Here is a 16,575-nt window from a genome sequence, read left to right on the forward strand (position 1 = left end):
ATTTTCATTTATTAAATACATAATCATAGTATGTGAAACAATAGAAGCAATGATGGAGAAGAATCCACATTTCCACCTTTGATTTCTTTGAACATTTCTTGAACTTGATGGATGTGCTGCTGGTTATAGACGGTCCCATCTCTCCTGGTTGGGGAACAAGGCATTAGATGGTCACACACATGTGAAAGTACAGTCATGGTAAATGCTGTGAATGGAACACATGTCGTTAGGTGCTGGAAAACCTGATGTCATGCGAAGGGGTCAGAAAGGCATTCCTAAGGAAGTGATGTTGAATTCTTTATACCCTTTTTTAAAGAGGTCTGCAGTGGGAATGAAGGAAAGTGGTGGGTTCTAGTGACATGGGGGAGGAAAGGCGAACCGGTCCTTGGGACTGGGTTGGAAGTGGAGAAGTACAGGGTAAGAGAGCAGTTGCTCCCTGGGGAATGGAGTTGGTGTGTTAGCAGTAAGGAGAAAAGTCAGGAGGAGGTTGAAAGAGGAAGAGTTCCGTTGTGGATGGACTGGGGTGCAGCTGGGGCGCCTGATGGAGAATGGTCAGCAAGCAGTGGTAGTGGCCGGGAGGGGCTGGGACACACCTGTGCCGGGATGCCGATGAGTCGGGAGAGAGGAAGTGTGATGGGTGGGGAAGGTGAGTACGGACACCTGCAGAGGATCTGGAAGAAGGAAGGGTTTGGGCAGTGGTGTGAGCTGCTGTTGACGTTTTTAAGGAGGATGAACAGAGCCAGTGTCCTTGGATTTGGTGATTCGGAGGGAGTCTGCTGCCGTGTCCCTGGAGGGGACGCTGTGTTTCAGGGGAGAGTGCGTGGTTGGTGAGGGTATAGGAGGGGATGGAGCGGGGCTGTTGGGGGAGACATGAGGTCTGTGGCCTGAGGAGCTGTGAGTGATGGAGGAGAGCCCCGATACTGTGGCGGGGGGGACGAGGCAGCAGTGCGGCAGGCCGGGGATGAGCTGGAAGGTGGCAGGCTGGCGCGATGCTCACTGGGAGGAAGGCTGTCTGGCCGGCTGCACGTATCATCTGTAAAGTCTTTCCGTGGTTCATACTGTGCAACGGTGGAGAGCACATGTAGAAAGGAGGTCATGTAGAGAGAGTAAAAAATGTATGATTTGAATGTTGTGTGAAGCGAGATAGGGTTATATACCAAAATGAATATTCAGTAATTCCAGTTTACTTGCATTTTGTCATTTTCCTGTTCAGTTGATGGATGATGTGCTTCTTGTACAACATGTTAAGAGTTGGAATGAATGTTCAGTTTGTGGAAACTGATTTAGACCAGCACACTGCATTTCATAATGATTTTATAGAAGTATGTAGTGAAAGGGGTGTGATTTGTAGTCTCGTAAATTCCTTTGTGACCCAGACCAGTTGGTTAGGTTTGCCCCGTAATTGTGTATTGAGTTACAGGGCCAGAAAGGGTGCTCATGTGGACCCCTTCGAAGTATGTATATCAGACGAATTTCCAGTCCCCGAATAAAGTAGTTGTATTTTTCTTTTGTTTTTTAAGGGAGAGAGGGAGCAAGTTTGGGGGGGGGGGCAGTGTGCAGAGAGAGAGAGGGAGAGAGACTCTCAAGCAGACTCCACGCTGAATGCAGATACCAGTGCGGGTCTTGATCTCACAACCCTGAGGTTATGACCTGAGCCAGAACCAAGAATCAGATGTTTAACTGACTGAACCACCCAGGTGCCCCAAAATAGTTGTTTGTTTTTTTTTTTTAAGATTTTATTTATTTGAGAGAGAGCATGAGAGTGAGGGATATTGGGAGCAGGGTGGAAGGGTGAGGGAAGGGCAGAGGGAGAGGGAGAAGCAGGTTCCTTGCTGAGTAGGGAGCCCTATTCTAGGACCTGGAATCATGACCTGAGCTGAAGGCAGATAGCCAAACGACTGAACCACTCAGGCATCCTAAAGTAGTTGTATTTTCACTGCTTTCAATCTGTTTCCCCCCTTGTTATAATGTAGGTGAATGCATCCCGGCAGGATATTGAGGATGCTGAAGAAGCAGCCATTCAGACTGGTAGTGGGCCAGACGCCACCGAAGGACTCTTCAATATGGTCAGCACTTACTAACGACAGCTCATAATTCCACAGGGTGGGAGGAGATGGCTAACGGCCCCTCATCTTCTGCAAGGCTTTAGCTTAAAATAGTTGTTCAGCAAACTTGAAAGTGAGGTTTAAATAAGTAGCTGCTGTCATGTTGCTTACTGTCCAGTAGAGTTCGTGAATGTGGGAGTGGTGAAGTAGGTTTCATTTTTGTTCTTACGTTTGTGCTTTCTGTTGTTGTTTTTTTTGTTTTTTGTTTTGTAAACCACATACTGTTTGTGAAGGAGCGATAAATAGGAAAGGATACCTGTGTGATTTCTTTGTTTTACATGTCTTAGGTCTTAATGCAGTATTTCTCTGCCGGGGGCAGGCTCACTGGAGGAGGAGGGCCTGAGAGGGGGATTTAGGTCACTAGGGACAAAGGGTGTGAAGAAGCAGGAAAGGCAGGGGAAGGAACTAAGCGAGAGTTTGCTCTCAGCTGGAAAATAGCTACAGCGTGATGACCCTAACGATGACCCCCGATCCCGGGAGCTCTGGATCCCAGCTTGAAGCCAGGGAGATGGCCTCCTGTGACCCCTTGTCAGCTGGTCATTTCAGCTGGGGAGGGCAGGAAGGAGTGCAAGGGCGGTTCTCCGGAGAACCGGTGCTCCCAGCAGCTGGGGCAGGGGTGCCCTGTCCTGGGAGAGACCTGGCACCAGCAGGGCCCAGCACAGTGGGTCCCAGGAACTGGGGGAAAACTGTGGTGTTCGCGTGGCCTTTCTCCAAGAGGGCCTTCCGTGTGACTCTCCGGCTGGGCTCGGAATCTGCTTTATTTGGAATGCCACCGGCGGTTCCGGGTCACACCTCTGGTGGGGAGTCCCTGCCTAGAGGAGGGGGTCTGTGTCTTCTCTTTGTTTTATCATTCAAAGGAAATAATCAGCTCTGAGAATTTTCCCTCTGACCTATTAGACTCCAGTTTTTAATGTCAGTTTGCCCTTTATCTTCAAAGGATGAGGATGAAGACACTGAATATGACGCAAAGGCTGACCCGCAAAGACTCGATCACATGGTCCATCCTGTAGCCGAGCGCCTGGACATCCTGCTGTGTTTGCTGCTGTCCTACATCAAGGATGTCTGCTACGTAGATGGTAACGAGCTGCACTCGTCACAGTAGCTGCATTTGAACGTGGCAGCGTGCCTGGCTGTGTGCTCGTTGTTTCTCATACATGACATAGTCCTCCTAGAGGTCCTGGACAAGTCACTGTTCCGAGGATGGGGCGAAGCGGGTTTAGAGAGATGCCATGACTTGCCAGTGTAACAGAGCTTGAGAAGGGTGGGACCGGATTCGGGCGCAGCTACTGGTCTTCGAAGCCCCTGATGGTTTCACGGGCCGTCGTAGTCGGGGACGATGTCTGGAGTTTGGTCAGTTTGAGGTGGGGATCAGATCGCACTCAAGTTGTTCGGGGCCTCTGAGAGTGTAGTGCGCTTTGGTACAGGGTGCTTGGTGTTAGGGATTGAGTTTGGGGGTGTCATGCTGTAGTGAACGAGTCGGGGTGCTTCTTGCTGTCCTGGAACTTTGCGTTTGGAGGCTTTGCCATGAAAACAGGATTCTTTATTGCCATCGTAAAGATTTAAGTATGATAGTTGGCCATTCAGAATAATAGGACTTGAATCTGAGTTGACTGAGTTAATTTTTTTGTTGTTATAAAAATAATATAGTTGATGAGAGAAAATTTGGGAACTATAGGAAAAGAAAAAAGACCATTTAAATGTCTGCATTTGCACTATTTAAAGAACCATCATTAGCATTTTGAACTGTTTTTCTTTTCTGTTAGCATGTGTATATTTAGGAGTGTGTTTTTCAGTGGATTTGGGGGTCATGATGTACACAGTGATTCATAATCTGCCCTTTTCCACCTGCTGTGAACATTTTCTCAGACGATTAACTGTCCTTCTAGGTTGCTATTGAGCGTGTGGATTTAATTGTCTCTTTTTTTTTTCTCCCCCCTCTTTTTGTTTTTTTTTTTGAAGATTTTATTTATTTGAAAGACTGAGCAAGAGAGAGAGAGCGCACGGGGGCGGGGGTGGGGTGGGGGAGGAGCAGAGGGAGAGGGAAAAGCAGACTCCCCTCCTGAGCAGGGGAGGCTTGATTCCAGGATCATGACCTGAGCCAAAGGCAGATGCTTAACCAACTGAGCCACCCAGGCGCCTTCCCCCCTCCTTTCTTTTGCCATTATAAATGTGTAATGAACGTCCTTGTATATATGTATATGTCTGGAAATGTGCTTGTGATAAATTCTTAGCAGCAGAATTAGTGGATCAAAGGGCTTCTGCCAGGGGCGCCTGGGTGGCTCAGTTGTTAAGCGTCTGCCTTCGGCTCAGGTCATGATCCCAGGGTCCTGGGATCGAGCCCCGCATCGGGCTCCCTGCTCCGCGGGAAGCCTGCTTCTCCCTCCCACTCCCCCTGCTTGTGTTCCCTCTCTGTCAAATAAATAAAATCTTTAAAAAAAAAAAAAGGGGGGCCTCTGCCACATAACTAGTAAAATTGCCCTTCAGAAGGGCTTCCTGTTCATGGCATCACAGCAGTGTGTGAGGTGAGGGCCTGCTTCATTGTCAGTGCTGGATTATTATAGTTATAAAGGAAAATCTGTGCAAAATAAAAATGGCATTTTGTTATAATCATAGCTTAATGGGTGATATTTCTTTTTTGTATTTTATTTTTTATTTATATTTATTTTTTTATTTTATTATGTTATGTTAATCACCATACATTACATCATTAGTTTTTGATGCAGTGTTCCATGATTCATTGTTTGCGTATAACACCCAGTGCTCCATGCAGAACGTGCCCTCCTTAATACCCATCACTGGGCTAACCCGTCCGCCCACCCTCTTCCCCTCTAGAACTCTCAGTTTCTAATGGGTGATGTTTCTTAATGGTATTTTATTTTTAGAAATTTGATAAATGAAAGTGGCAGCCTAAAAACAATGTGTAAAGCTGAAATGCCAAATTTTCTCTTTAGGCAAGGTAGATAACAACAAAACAAAGGATTTATATCGAGATCTCATAACCATCTTCGACAAACTCCTGTTGCCCACCCACGCCTCCTGCCATGTACAGTTTTTCATGTTTTACCTCTGCAGTTTTAAATTGGTGAGTACCATGTCAACATGGTCTTAGCTTTTTATTCTTACCCATGATTTTCCCTTAAAAACTGGGGGTGGGGGCTGTAGGGAAGGGAGACATGAGGTATTTCTTTTTCCTGAGCTCACTTTTCTGGTGCCTCTAATAAGATAGCTCGTCCTGGAGGCGCCTGGGTGGCTCAGATGGTTGAGCGTCTGCCTTCGGCTCAGGTCATGATCTCACGGTCCTGGGATCGAGCCGCGCATCGGGCTCCGTGCTCAGCGGGAGCCTGCTCCTCCCTCTCCCTCTACTGTTCCCTTGCTTGTGCTCTCTCTCTCTCTGTGTCAAATAAATAAATAAAATCTTTAAAAAAAAAAAAGCTCGTCCTAGGCCAAGTGCTCCGAAAGTGCCATTCTGCGTTTGGTACGCCAGGCGGTGCCCTTCCCTTTCATTCCAGTCCTGGCTATTAAAAATCCCAGGGGATATTTAACTGTTTCTGTCCTTCATTCTCTCAGTTGATCCTAACTCACTTGATCCCAGAACAACTTCTAAATCCAGAATTTTAAAACTTTAGGCAGTGGCTTTCTGTTACGGAAACAAAAATGGAAATACAGAAGACTGTTCCTTTGCCACTGTTTTGTAGCTTCTTGGAATAGTCAGGAGAGTGCTGGGCATGGGTAAGAAGGATTAAATTTACTTTGCCCTGAAGTATGTTTTAGTGCTCTTGAAGAGAGTTATTTGGGAGAAGTTGGAGGTTGTGCCTTTGTTAAAAAGAAGCTTTCATTAGTCTTTTTTGTATGATTAGCATAATTAGTTGAACACTGCCCTTGAATCTGTGTCTCTGTTTCTGGGTAAGTTCAGTACGTGCGGTCAGAGACCGGGAGAGGGCTTGGCACTGTGACGGGCCTGCCGCACGGTTCCCACGCGAGTGTGGCTCGTCCCTGCTTTCCATTTCTGGCTAAATGGCGGGATCACTCGGATTCCAAAGCTCTGTCACTGAACCTATGAAATCTGTAGGGTTGAATCTAAATTTCAGCTCATTTGGGAACTTAAATAAGGCTGGGGAACACCTTTTGTTTTTAATACTATTATCTCAGAGTGTTGTAGAATTAAGAACCATGAGAACTGCATATGTTATTTATCTAGCGGTGTGACCGAGATACTAGCACTTTCCCCTATTGCTGAGTTACAATCTTAGGATTCCGATAACCAGAGATTTCTTCAACATTAAAAAAGATTAAAGCAATACCTTCTCTTTTTATAGGGATTCGCAGAAGCATTTTTGGAACATCTCTGGAAAAAATTGCAGGATCCAAATAATCCTGCCATCATCAGGCAAGCTGCTGGAAATTATATTGGAAGCTTTTTGGCAAGAGCTAAATTTATTCCTCTTATGTAAGTAACCTAATTTTCCAAGTGCTTTTTATGTCATGCTTTAAAAAGATTATAGCAAAAAGTCTTAAGTCAGAGAAATACCTGCTTTAATTTTTGTCTGCCTTTAAAGTGAAAAAATCTGTTCCCCCATTTTATGCAAGATGTTTACATTTCCAAAAAGCAATCTCAGAATAAAATGTCTCCTTTAGATATAAAAGCTCATATGGAAAGCTTTTGTCATCTGTTTTGCATAGTTACACTTGAACGTGAAGACCCATTTGTCTTTATGGGTATTGTACAGTGTTGTATACTGTTTTGATTCTTTTTATAGGTTTGTCATTTTTCATTTGCATTCCGAATCAGTTGTATCTGTTAAAGCTGAAGAAAAAACCCTTTTAAAGGTAATAGAAAGATCTGTTTAGGAGGCCAACTCTGGGCCTACTTCTTCCTGAGCCTGCATATGTTGATCCATGAAGATGTCTTTGGGCAAGGCTGCTATTACAAACCCTTCCCTGACAACTAAAAGCCATCTGTCCACTCTGCCCTAAATTGTAGGCCACAGGACTTTATCAGAAGCCCATAGGGAAGGGTGAAGTCAATCAGATGGTCTCCTCCTCATAAAATGTTGCTAAATGTGCCCTTTTCTGTGGCCCTATTCCTCTGAGAGGGCAGGGAGGCCGTCAGAGAAGCCCTTCTGAGTCGATAAGGAGATGCTTGTCCATCCCTTGGGACTTCAGGCAGCTTTAGGGGCCTGCCTGTTCCTAGAAGGTCCATGCACTCTACCTTAGAATTGAAAAGCTGTCTTCCTGCCCACCCATCCTTTTCCTTCCTTCGTTTGCTGCTTCTCTGTGCCCACGGGTAATAGATCAAGAAGCCTACGGACTGACTGTTCTTAGTCTGTAGTGAGAGACAGTTGTGTGTTTTTGTGTCACTTTTGGTTTTTTATGAAGCAAGTGAAGTTGACTTGGTTTTTCTTTTCCCTAGTACTGTAAAGTCATGCCTCGATCTTTTGGTTAACTGGCTGCACATATACCTTAATAAGCAGGATTCAGGAACAAAGGCATTTTGTGACGTTGCTCTCCACGGACCATTTTATTCAGCCTGTCAAGCTGTGTTCTACACTTTCGTTTTTAGACACGAACAGCTTTTAAGTGGAAATCTGAAAGAAGGTCAGTGATGCGGGATTGATGGATGCGAACTGGATTTTCCTGGAATACTAGTCACCCTTTAGAAGGGACAGGCGTTTCTTTTTTGAGAATTTGATGGAAACTATGGAGTCAGAATACTGCCCATGCACACTCAAGCTTTGACACATAATTTCAAGCAGCCCTTAGGCCCCTAAAGCCCTCTAAGACCTCTCTTTAACAGAGGGTGGATTTGAGGTGGAGCACCTCTGTTTTAGAGGGTGGCATCTAGACTAATTGTGAACCATGAAGGGGCTCTTCTTCAGAGGCGAGGCCCGGCACAGCGCTTCCTGCTTGTCCTCATGCTGGCCCGTGAAAGCCAGGTGTCATTCCCCACCCCCACAGGGGGACCCTTAGCACACGCAGGATATTGATTGGCGGGATTAGATGAATATGATTCTAAAGCTTGGGGTCATAACAGTTATGCTGCTTTATCTAGGGACTTGAGCGTTCATCTACTGGTTTTCAGTTTTGCTAATTTCTAAAGGTTGCATATAATTTAAATCTACCAGATGAAGCTTGTTTATCAAGTTAGTGTGACAAGAACAATATCAGTTAAGTCCATTTAAATGGTTTTAACTATTTGCACTTTGCAATAATTCAAATGGTTTAATAGGCTGTTTCCTCTACAGATTTTCTCAACCTCTGACATTTGGGGCTGGTTCTCTAGTTGTTGTGGGGGCCGTGCTGGGCATCTAGGATGGTTAGCACCCTCTACCCACTAAATGTCAGTTGGGCCCCCCACAACCCTGCACTCTGTTGTGACAGCTGAAGCTCCCCAGACACTGCCCCACGTCCTCTTGGGGGCACAGCTGCCTTGAGAGTTGAGAACCACAACTCTAAACTGAAACTTGTATGTGTTGCAGTGTATGTATTTATTTATAATCTGTTACTTCTCAAAAGGTTAAAACTAGTTGTATAAACTAGGAGTAGGACAAGGTTTTAGCACAACGTAAGCGAAGTATCTGCTTTTTTTGGTATAAATAAATGGCAAAAGTCTTGGTTAAAGAGGATGTTGTTCTTGTAAGCCATGACAGTATCCCATTTTTAGTTATTTTTATCAGAATATACTTCAAAGATGGGGCTCCTGGCTGGCTCAGTCAGAAGACTGTGAGACTGTTGATCCCAGGGTCGTGAGTTTGAGCCCCACTTTGGGTGTAGAGATTACTTAAATAAATAAAACTTAAAAAAAAAATACATTAAAGAATCTCCTAAAATAAAATATACTTAAGCACAGGTTGGTTTGCTTGCCTTTTAAAATAAGCGTGGTGTCTTACTTTTACTAGTATAGGAGAGAATTCTATTTATTTGTTTCAGGAGAGTGGTATCTAAATTTTACTTCTATCTCCGTAGTTTCCTTGTGAAAAAAAAAACAACTGATATATGAACAACTATCACATACTTGAATAACTTGCTCAATTTCACTAATAATTTCAGACGTGCAGGACTTGCTGTTTGTTTGCTCTTGTCAGATTGGCATACATATCTGTCTCTGGAAGTCAGGAAGGAGAAATTCCAGATCATACACAGTCATTACCTCTTGGGAGTGGACACTCCGCGTGTTGCCTCAACTTCGTACTGATTTCGTGATTTCTCTATAAACTCAGGATGTGCTGAGTTTACAAATATCTGAATTCCAAATTGTCATATAAGTTCATAGCCCACTAAGGATGTGTGCTTACTTCCCGGGTCTTTGAAAGAATACGCTGTTTTCTTTAGAAAAGTTAACTTAGTCAGAAGTGAGTGTGGTTAAGCCTGGTGACCTTCTGCGGGGCTCTGCATTGTGTGACTGCGTGGACCTCAATTATTTAAAGCATTTCTGCAAGTAATTTTGTGAAAAATTTTTTTGATTTGTGAAAAAATCCGGGCTGTTGAAAGGTATTTAGACTGTCATGTTTGTATTTTCTAAAAAATGCTTTGTTTTTTAATCAAAGGTTTGAGATACCTTCAAAGTCTAAATTTTGAACGTATAGTGATGAGCCAGCTAAATCCCCTGAAGATTTGTCTGCCTTCAGTAGTTAACTTTTTTGCCGCAATCACAAGGTAAGTTATTTATGCTTTATGGGTGGAAATTATTTAAAAATAAGTTCGTGTTAGTATCAGTATTGTACAATTCCACTAAATTTCTGTGAAATTATTCAGTAAAATTAGTAACCATAAAATGCATAAAAACCAGTAACCCCCTACTTACAGGAAGCACTGCAGTGAAGCTTTTGTTTTTATGCTTTGATGGTACTGGAAGTTGCTAGTGCTTTGTATTCAAAGATGGTAATTCAGCGGAAGCCTCGGCACTTTGAAATGAGTAAGGCAACCAGTAAGCTGGGAGGTACAGACCAAAGATGTTTCTTAGAGTGATAAACAGAGACTGGCCGCGGGAGGCGTGCACAGCGGCCGGCGGGGGCTGGGTCCCAGGTCCTGCGCACGTGGACGCGCGTCACACAGAATTCGCTGCGTCCTCCCGGTCCTAGGGTGGTAGTGGTAAGTCCTGTTTCACACCGGGATGGTGGGGGCCCAGAGAGACGGCGTGACTCGTGAGAAGTGGCTGCCCGGTGGCCGGGGGCCAGCGTGCGAACGCAGGCCGTCTGGCGTTCCCCGAATGAGTGTGCTTCGGGTACAAAGTGAGTTGGAGACTTTGAGCCCTTGGTCAGGGTATTCAGGGTAGGATCATAGCTTAAAATCTTCAACACACAGGAGTCTGTTCTATTAGAAGACAGAGGTAATTCTTTCATGCCTTAGTCCCTTAGACCGATTGCTGCTCTTATTCAGTAATCTTATTTTTCCTTTGCTGGGCATGTAGTTCAAGGTGTTCTCTCTCTCCTGAGATCTCAAAAATGATAACAGAATTAAGGAAAGGAATAAACGACAAGCAGGAGCGTTGGGGGGTGGGAGGGTGAAAGGTCCCCACACAGTGTGGGGAGACAGGAGGCGGCAGAGGCAGGAGCCCCTAGAATATTCCTCCGGTGGCAGCAGACTGTCTGACAGGCGTGGGTCTGGGGTCCGGTGGACAGTGGCCTTCGGGGCTTGCGTGTGAGGCTGAGAGCAAGACCTGGGACCGGAGGTCCGTGTCCAACTGATGTGTCATTCTGGGGCTTTTGCTTCCTAAATGGGTTGGGGATGCCTCTTGACCCATACAGGTGCATTTGATTTGAACTGCTGTGTCTCGTTCTGTTAATTGGTTTTTAATCAGTTGTTTGTTGGGATTTAAGCTGTTACGTTTTCAGAGTTGGGCCTCGTTACAGGCGTGTCCGGTAGAGCCCTCAGCTCCCCTCAGCGACCACAGTCCTGTCAGAGAAGCCCCTTTCCACCAGCCTCCTCATTGTCTTACAGATAGCAGACGCCACTTAGCTTAGAGTATCTTGCCAACCAGGAGAGCCCTACCTCGAACACATTCCGTTTTAGTGAGTCGTGCCTATCACTAAGCGCCCTCTTGCTCCTTGGCAAGCGTGTAAACAGCAGGCCCATAAGCTGTGCCCTAAAAGCATTGCTTCCTGTTGTATGTGATTGTTTTCTTGCACGTGTTATGTGTGACATCTGTGCGGTCAGCACGGGTGTGACAGGAACAGGCACCTCCGTGCAGAGTTAGTGCACGAGGTTAAAGCCTTCCGTCTGTGTCTTGTCTTTGTTGTTCCGCAGCAAATACCAGCTGGTCTTCTGCTACACCATCATCGAGAGGAATAATCGCCAGATGCTGCCGGTCATTAGAAACACGGCTGGCGGGGACTCGGTGCAAACCTGCACAAACCCACTTGACACCTTCTTCCCCTTCGATCCTTGTGTGCTTAAGAGGTGGGTACTCTCAGCCTGTCGACCGGCCGGGGCACTGTACATGGGACGTGTATTTGCTTTCCCCAGGCTGAGGGTTTCTTTGTCGTAAGTGGCATTCGTATCGGTTTGTCAGCGGCTCAGGGTCCCCGTCGAATGTTTCATGGGCCTTGGGTAGAGAATGCCTGTTAGAGGCTGCGGGGTGTGCAGCCCTGTAGTTCAGGAAGAACCCCGGATTGACACCAAAGGTTTTTCATCTATCTTCTGTTTTCCTGTAAACTGGTCATTTTCAACACGAAACGGGCTGCCAGTATAGAGGTTCCCGGATGGGGAGGATGCTGCCTATTCGTGGCTCACAATTTTCTGCCAGGCGACTTGTTCCTTCCTCTAGAGACCACGTTCCCTGCTGCTGCTGAGGATAAACAGCAGCCACGCCGTTTATCTGGGCGGGTAATGGTGAAAAACCACCAGGCCGGTCTTTAACTTTGCATTTGTATAAGGACATAGGCTTACTGTGCAGCTTCTAACTAGCAACACCACGATTTAGGATTATCTGGCCCCCCAAGTCTTGGTTAACTGAAACCACATTGGTCTTTTTTCCCCAGACTAATCTTTAGTAGAATTACTGTAGGAATATAAAAAATGAAATTTCAGAGTAACACAATTTTGTTTTCATTTGAACTTATTCTAACTCATTGTCGGTCCTGACAGACTTGAGAAATAATTTCATTTGAAAATAAAAAGATGAGAAACAGTAGCTGAATATGCCATCTGAGTAGATGAAGCTTTATAAACAAGGAGCCATGTTATTTACAGTACTGACATCCAGTATTTTTTGGCACAATGATTATTTGAGCCATTGTTTTTATTTTGGGTAATGGATCCTGTTGAGTAAAGAGCCAGCCAGACAAGTCTGACCTTAAGTGTGGCCTTGAACTTGATTTTGAAATGTGACCTCTGTCAACAGGTCAAAGAAATTCATCGATCCTGTTTATCAGATATGGGAAGACATGAGTGCAGAAGAGCTTCAGGAGTTCAAGAAACCCATTAAAAAGGTAAGTTTGTGACTCAGCACACTGGGAACCTCCAGCGTGGTTACAGACCACAGTCAAATAGTACATAGCAATGTTAAATCTACAAAACATGACATTTTATTCATTCTGCCTTTACAAAAATCCAAGCGCACTATGTTCTTATGAAAAGAATTTTTATTGTTTAAAGTAGACACTCTGTTGTAAGCGGACTTTGGGAAGTGAAGGTTTATTAAAAATCAGCTCAACAAATTAAGATCTTTACCACATGATCATTGCCACCAAGTAACAATCTCAAATTTACTTAAGTCTCGTTTTTCATAAGTAATCATTGGAAAGCTCTTTTTTCTTTATATTTTGCCCGGGTCAGAGGGGGGCGGTTGTTCATTCACTCTTGCCCATTGTATTAGACACAAGGGGGAGGACGCTGAGCGAGAATGCGTGTCATGCTGCCTGCCCTCTTTGAGCTTAAAATCTGTTAGTTACGACGTGTGACGAGCAGTTGTGTGGGTGGTTGGTCATGAAGAAGTGTGCATCAGAGGAAGCTTCCAAAATTAAGATATGTTTCTTGACCTTCCTCTTTCTAGAAGTGGCACATTCCTGAGAGGAACTCTTGAAATTTCACATTGCCGTTGGTGATCCTACTGATAACCTCTGTTCTTTATACAGGAGGTGGTGGAAGATGAGGATGATGATTTTTTGAAAGGTGAAGTTGGGATCACTCCGAGCTCCTTTGACACGCATTTCCGAAGTCCCTCGAGTAGTGTGGGCTCCCCTCCTGTGTTATATCTGCCAGACCAGTCCCCTCTGATTGCAAGGATTTGTGATTGAGACACGTATTCCTCCTCATCGTGCCCTTCAGTCAGTACCAGGGCTCACCCTGTTTCGACTAGAGCGAGGACATGCCTCAGGCATCTTACTTTCAAGGTAGACCTACTCTAGTGTCTGGACGGACGTGGTTTTTTTCTTTTTTGCTCCCCTCCAGACAAAAGGAAAAGACTGGATATCATGTGCAATATTTTAGAATGGAGTTGATGATAAATGTTGAAGGCTTGGTTCTTTGTTTAATGTATATTTTATTTCTGTTACAGCTTTCTGACATCATTGTGAAATTTCTAATATTGGCAACAGCCTGTTTTAACCGATTGCGTTTTTCACACAGGTTTTGTCTGAGCCGTAGTCACAGGACTGTGTTGATCTGATTTCTTTTCAGTGAAAAAATGCTCTATGTAGACACTGTCGAGTGTCTTTAAAATGATTTACTTTGGAGACATTGTTGCCCCTCAGCTGGAACTGTATCTGTGTGTTGGGATTTCAGTGGGGTGCAGAGGGGACAGGAGGAGGGTGGGGAAGTGGCCAGAGCTGGTCCCTGATGCTGGAAGCTGGTGCTGGTACGGAAGACCCCCAGGGACTTTGGAGACCAATGAAATCCTGGAGGGAAGAGCTGGAGGATTTAGGGAAATAGAAGCAGACAAATCATACACTTGTGAGTTTAAAAATGGGTTTAAAAGAAACATGGAGTTCGGGGTAAATGGAATTCCCATGCACGGAGAGTGGGGTTGGGCTTTTATAAAACACAGCACATGGCATTTTACCCTGAGGCTCCCCGGAGCTGTTAGAACTGGAACTACTTGTTTGTAGGGGAATGTTACTTGGATTTTTTTTTCTTTTTAAACTAGAATCAGTTGGTCATCTTGAGAATTTCTTTGTGCTAACGGCTCGGAAAGGGGCGCTTGGGTTAGTTGGTAGAATGGTTTCACTAGCGACAACAGACCAAGGTTACAGCTTCAGCCTCCGTCTACTGGCTGTTTGTATCGTGGATTTCAGCTCGGTGAGATCCTCCTCCGGGGAGGCTCTTTTTGTACTTTTATAACTAAACACTGAGAGAGAGGAGTTGGAACAACCTCACTTTATAACACGTGTGTGCAAACACTGCTAGACTCATTTTGTAGCTAATGCATATTTTAGCTTCGTTCCTTATTTGTGTACTTTTTTGTTGCTTATGAAAATAGACATCTCTAAACATATTTATTTTTCTGCCACTTATCGTATTATTTAAAAGCAAGCGATATTTTCTTGATCACAAATATTTTGTAATGAAATACTCTCTCTTTCCTAGGGCTTTGTATGCTCTTGTATAATTGTATTGATGGCAATGTAGAGTAAATATGTTTTTGGAAAATAGAATTTTTATGGGTTTAAAAGGTTTTGGATATTGCGGATTTTCTTTTGGTCACTTGGTGGAAAGTCATTTGAGAACCTTTGGGTTCTCTGTTCTTTTAACTGCTGGCAAAAAGGTGGGATTTTTGTACCCTGGGTAAATGAGTACGTGAAAATGTGTCCCTAGAAGTTAACGGTAAGTGGGCCTTTGTGGGTTGAGAAGTTTTAATGTAGTTAAGGGTATCTTCATAAATAAATGTTTAATTTCAAAGGAGTTTGAGGGAAAATAACATTGTGAAAATAAAACAATGACATGGTTAATCTGGACCTATGGTTCTTACACCAGTAAAGGAGTCATGGGAGGTACCCCAATAAAGAGGCTTCTCACACAGATATTGTGTTTTCTGTGGTTTTTACTGATCTCTGCTGAAGCTCTGTGAGAAACTGCAGCTGAGCCCTTACTCCGTTACAGAGGCAGAAGTCCCGCCAGAGCGGCTGCGGGTGCTGGGAAAGAAAGTACATGCTGCAGAGGAGAGTGACCTCCAGGGGCGGCCAGCGTGTCCGGGACGCCGTGAGCACGCCCAGCCACAAGAGCCACCCCCAGGCCTGAACGGGTTCCAGGAAAACAAACACTTCCTTGAAAAATGCACATGCTTTAAAGGAACATCTATGGGGGGTGGGGGGGAAATTGGGGAAATTCCCTTGGCAATTCTAGAAAAGGGGTTTTTCTCTTCCTCATTGAAAAGCCAGGCTTTCGTTTGGGGTGGGAGTTCCAGGGTCTCTCCTGTTGTCTTGTCGGCTATGGTCGGCTGGCTCTTCCTTAATGAGAAGTGGCGAATTTGTCCAAGTATGAAAGGACCGGGGACCTCTCAGGTGTCATGGATAACACACTTGGCGTCTCTCTAGCCAGCTGTGTGACCTTGAACAAGTCCGAGCTCCACTGGGAGCTGTAAGGTGGGCATAACTGTTCCAGACTTGAGGGTTGTGAGGATTCAGGGAAAATGCATGGAAAGGCAGTAGCTGTCCAGCTGCCTTCGTGAGAAAGTAGCTAAGCAGGAAGCCCTTGCATGGAAGGAATTTTTCCAAGGCAAGGGTACCGTGCATTCCATCCACACCGATCGCCTCCTTGGTGCCCAAGTGGTCTCACCTGGAGAGAGGAAGGGCGTTGCCCCGCCCCCCCCTCGCCAGGCCTTGCTTATTATGGTGGATCTTAATTCTTGGTCCCAGAATCCCCCTGGGAGCTTTGAAGACAGACACCGTTCCAACAGTGTTTGCTCTGTGAGGTGGCTCTTCATCTCACCCACTAGTTTTGTGAAGTTGCCTTTTGGTTGACGTCTTGTAGAGTTGGGTATATTTAAGGAATATTTCCAAATTGCAGAACAGAGAGTCCCTAGGCGAGAAGCCTATGATCAGTAGGGACTGGGTGGTATCTTGCTGATCGTCACTCCCAGGGTTCTTAGCCCATCAGTGAGTGCCTCCCGGACACCAAGCAGCAAGTGTTACTGATGATTTCTAAATGTGTGGGGCTAGCAAAGTTTCGACTCTATTTTCGCAGTTCAACATTTATTGTTGATTGAACACAGTCCTATGGAGCGGCATAGCCGCTGGTTCCCCGACTCCGATTACCTGCTCAAGGTCAGGATGAGAAGAAGTAGAGCCGTGATCTTGACTCCAGGCAGCCCGACCCCAGAGCCCACACTCGGGCCAGGCTGGCTGATCCGCTAGTCGAGCCAGGGAGGGCACCAGGAGCTGAGGCTCTCGCCAGCAGCCCAGCTCCCCGCCTTTCCTGGACGCCCACGCTTTCGGGACTACATTTCCCAGCGCCCCCTGCGGAGGGGGCTGGCCGCGGGCCCCTCCCTCGCGTTTGGACTACATCTCCCACAGGGCCGTGCGGCCCCGCCCCCGAT

General features: G+C 45.5%; 1 protein-coding gene across 2 annotated transcripts in view; it reads left to right on the plus strand.

The window, feature by feature from the left end:
- The window catches only part of RRN3 (RRN3 homolog, RNA polymerase I transcription factor), a 29,651-nt gene extending 14,596 nt beyond the window's left edge, over window positions 1-15,055 (plus strand). For both annotated transcript variants that reach the window (XM_021698066.1, XM_044915073.1), the window contains 9 exons: window positions 1,974-2,066; window positions 3,043-3,181; window positions 5,057-5,187; window positions 6,422-6,552; window positions 7,516-7,700; window positions 9,650-9,758; window positions 11,349-11,501; window positions 12,445-12,532; window positions 13,178-15,055. In XM_021698066.1, the coding sequence (XP_021553741.1) occupies window positions 1,974-2,066; window positions 3,043-3,181; window positions 5,057-5,187; window positions 6,422-6,552; window positions 7,516-7,700; window positions 9,650-9,758; window positions 11,349-11,501; window positions 12,445-12,532; window positions 13,178-13,339 (1,191 nt within the window). In that variant the 3' untranslated portion in view covers window positions 13,340-15,055. The remainder of the gene's footprint in view (window positions 1-1,973; window positions 2,067-3,042; window positions 3,182-5,056; window positions 5,188-6,421; window positions 6,553-7,515; window positions 7,701-9,649; window positions 9,759-11,348; window positions 11,502-12,444; window positions 12,533-13,177) is intronic.
- Window positions 15,056-16,575: the final 1,520 nt, after the last annotated feature.

The sequence above is a fragment of the Neomonachus schauinslandi genome, chromosome 5 (genome assembly GCF_002201575.2).
Source record: "Neomonachus schauinslandi chromosome 5, ASM220157v2, whole genome shotgun sequence".
NCBI classification, from domain to species: Eukaryota; Metazoa; Chordata; class Mammalia; order Carnivora; family Phocidae; genus Neomonachus; species Neomonachus schauinslandi.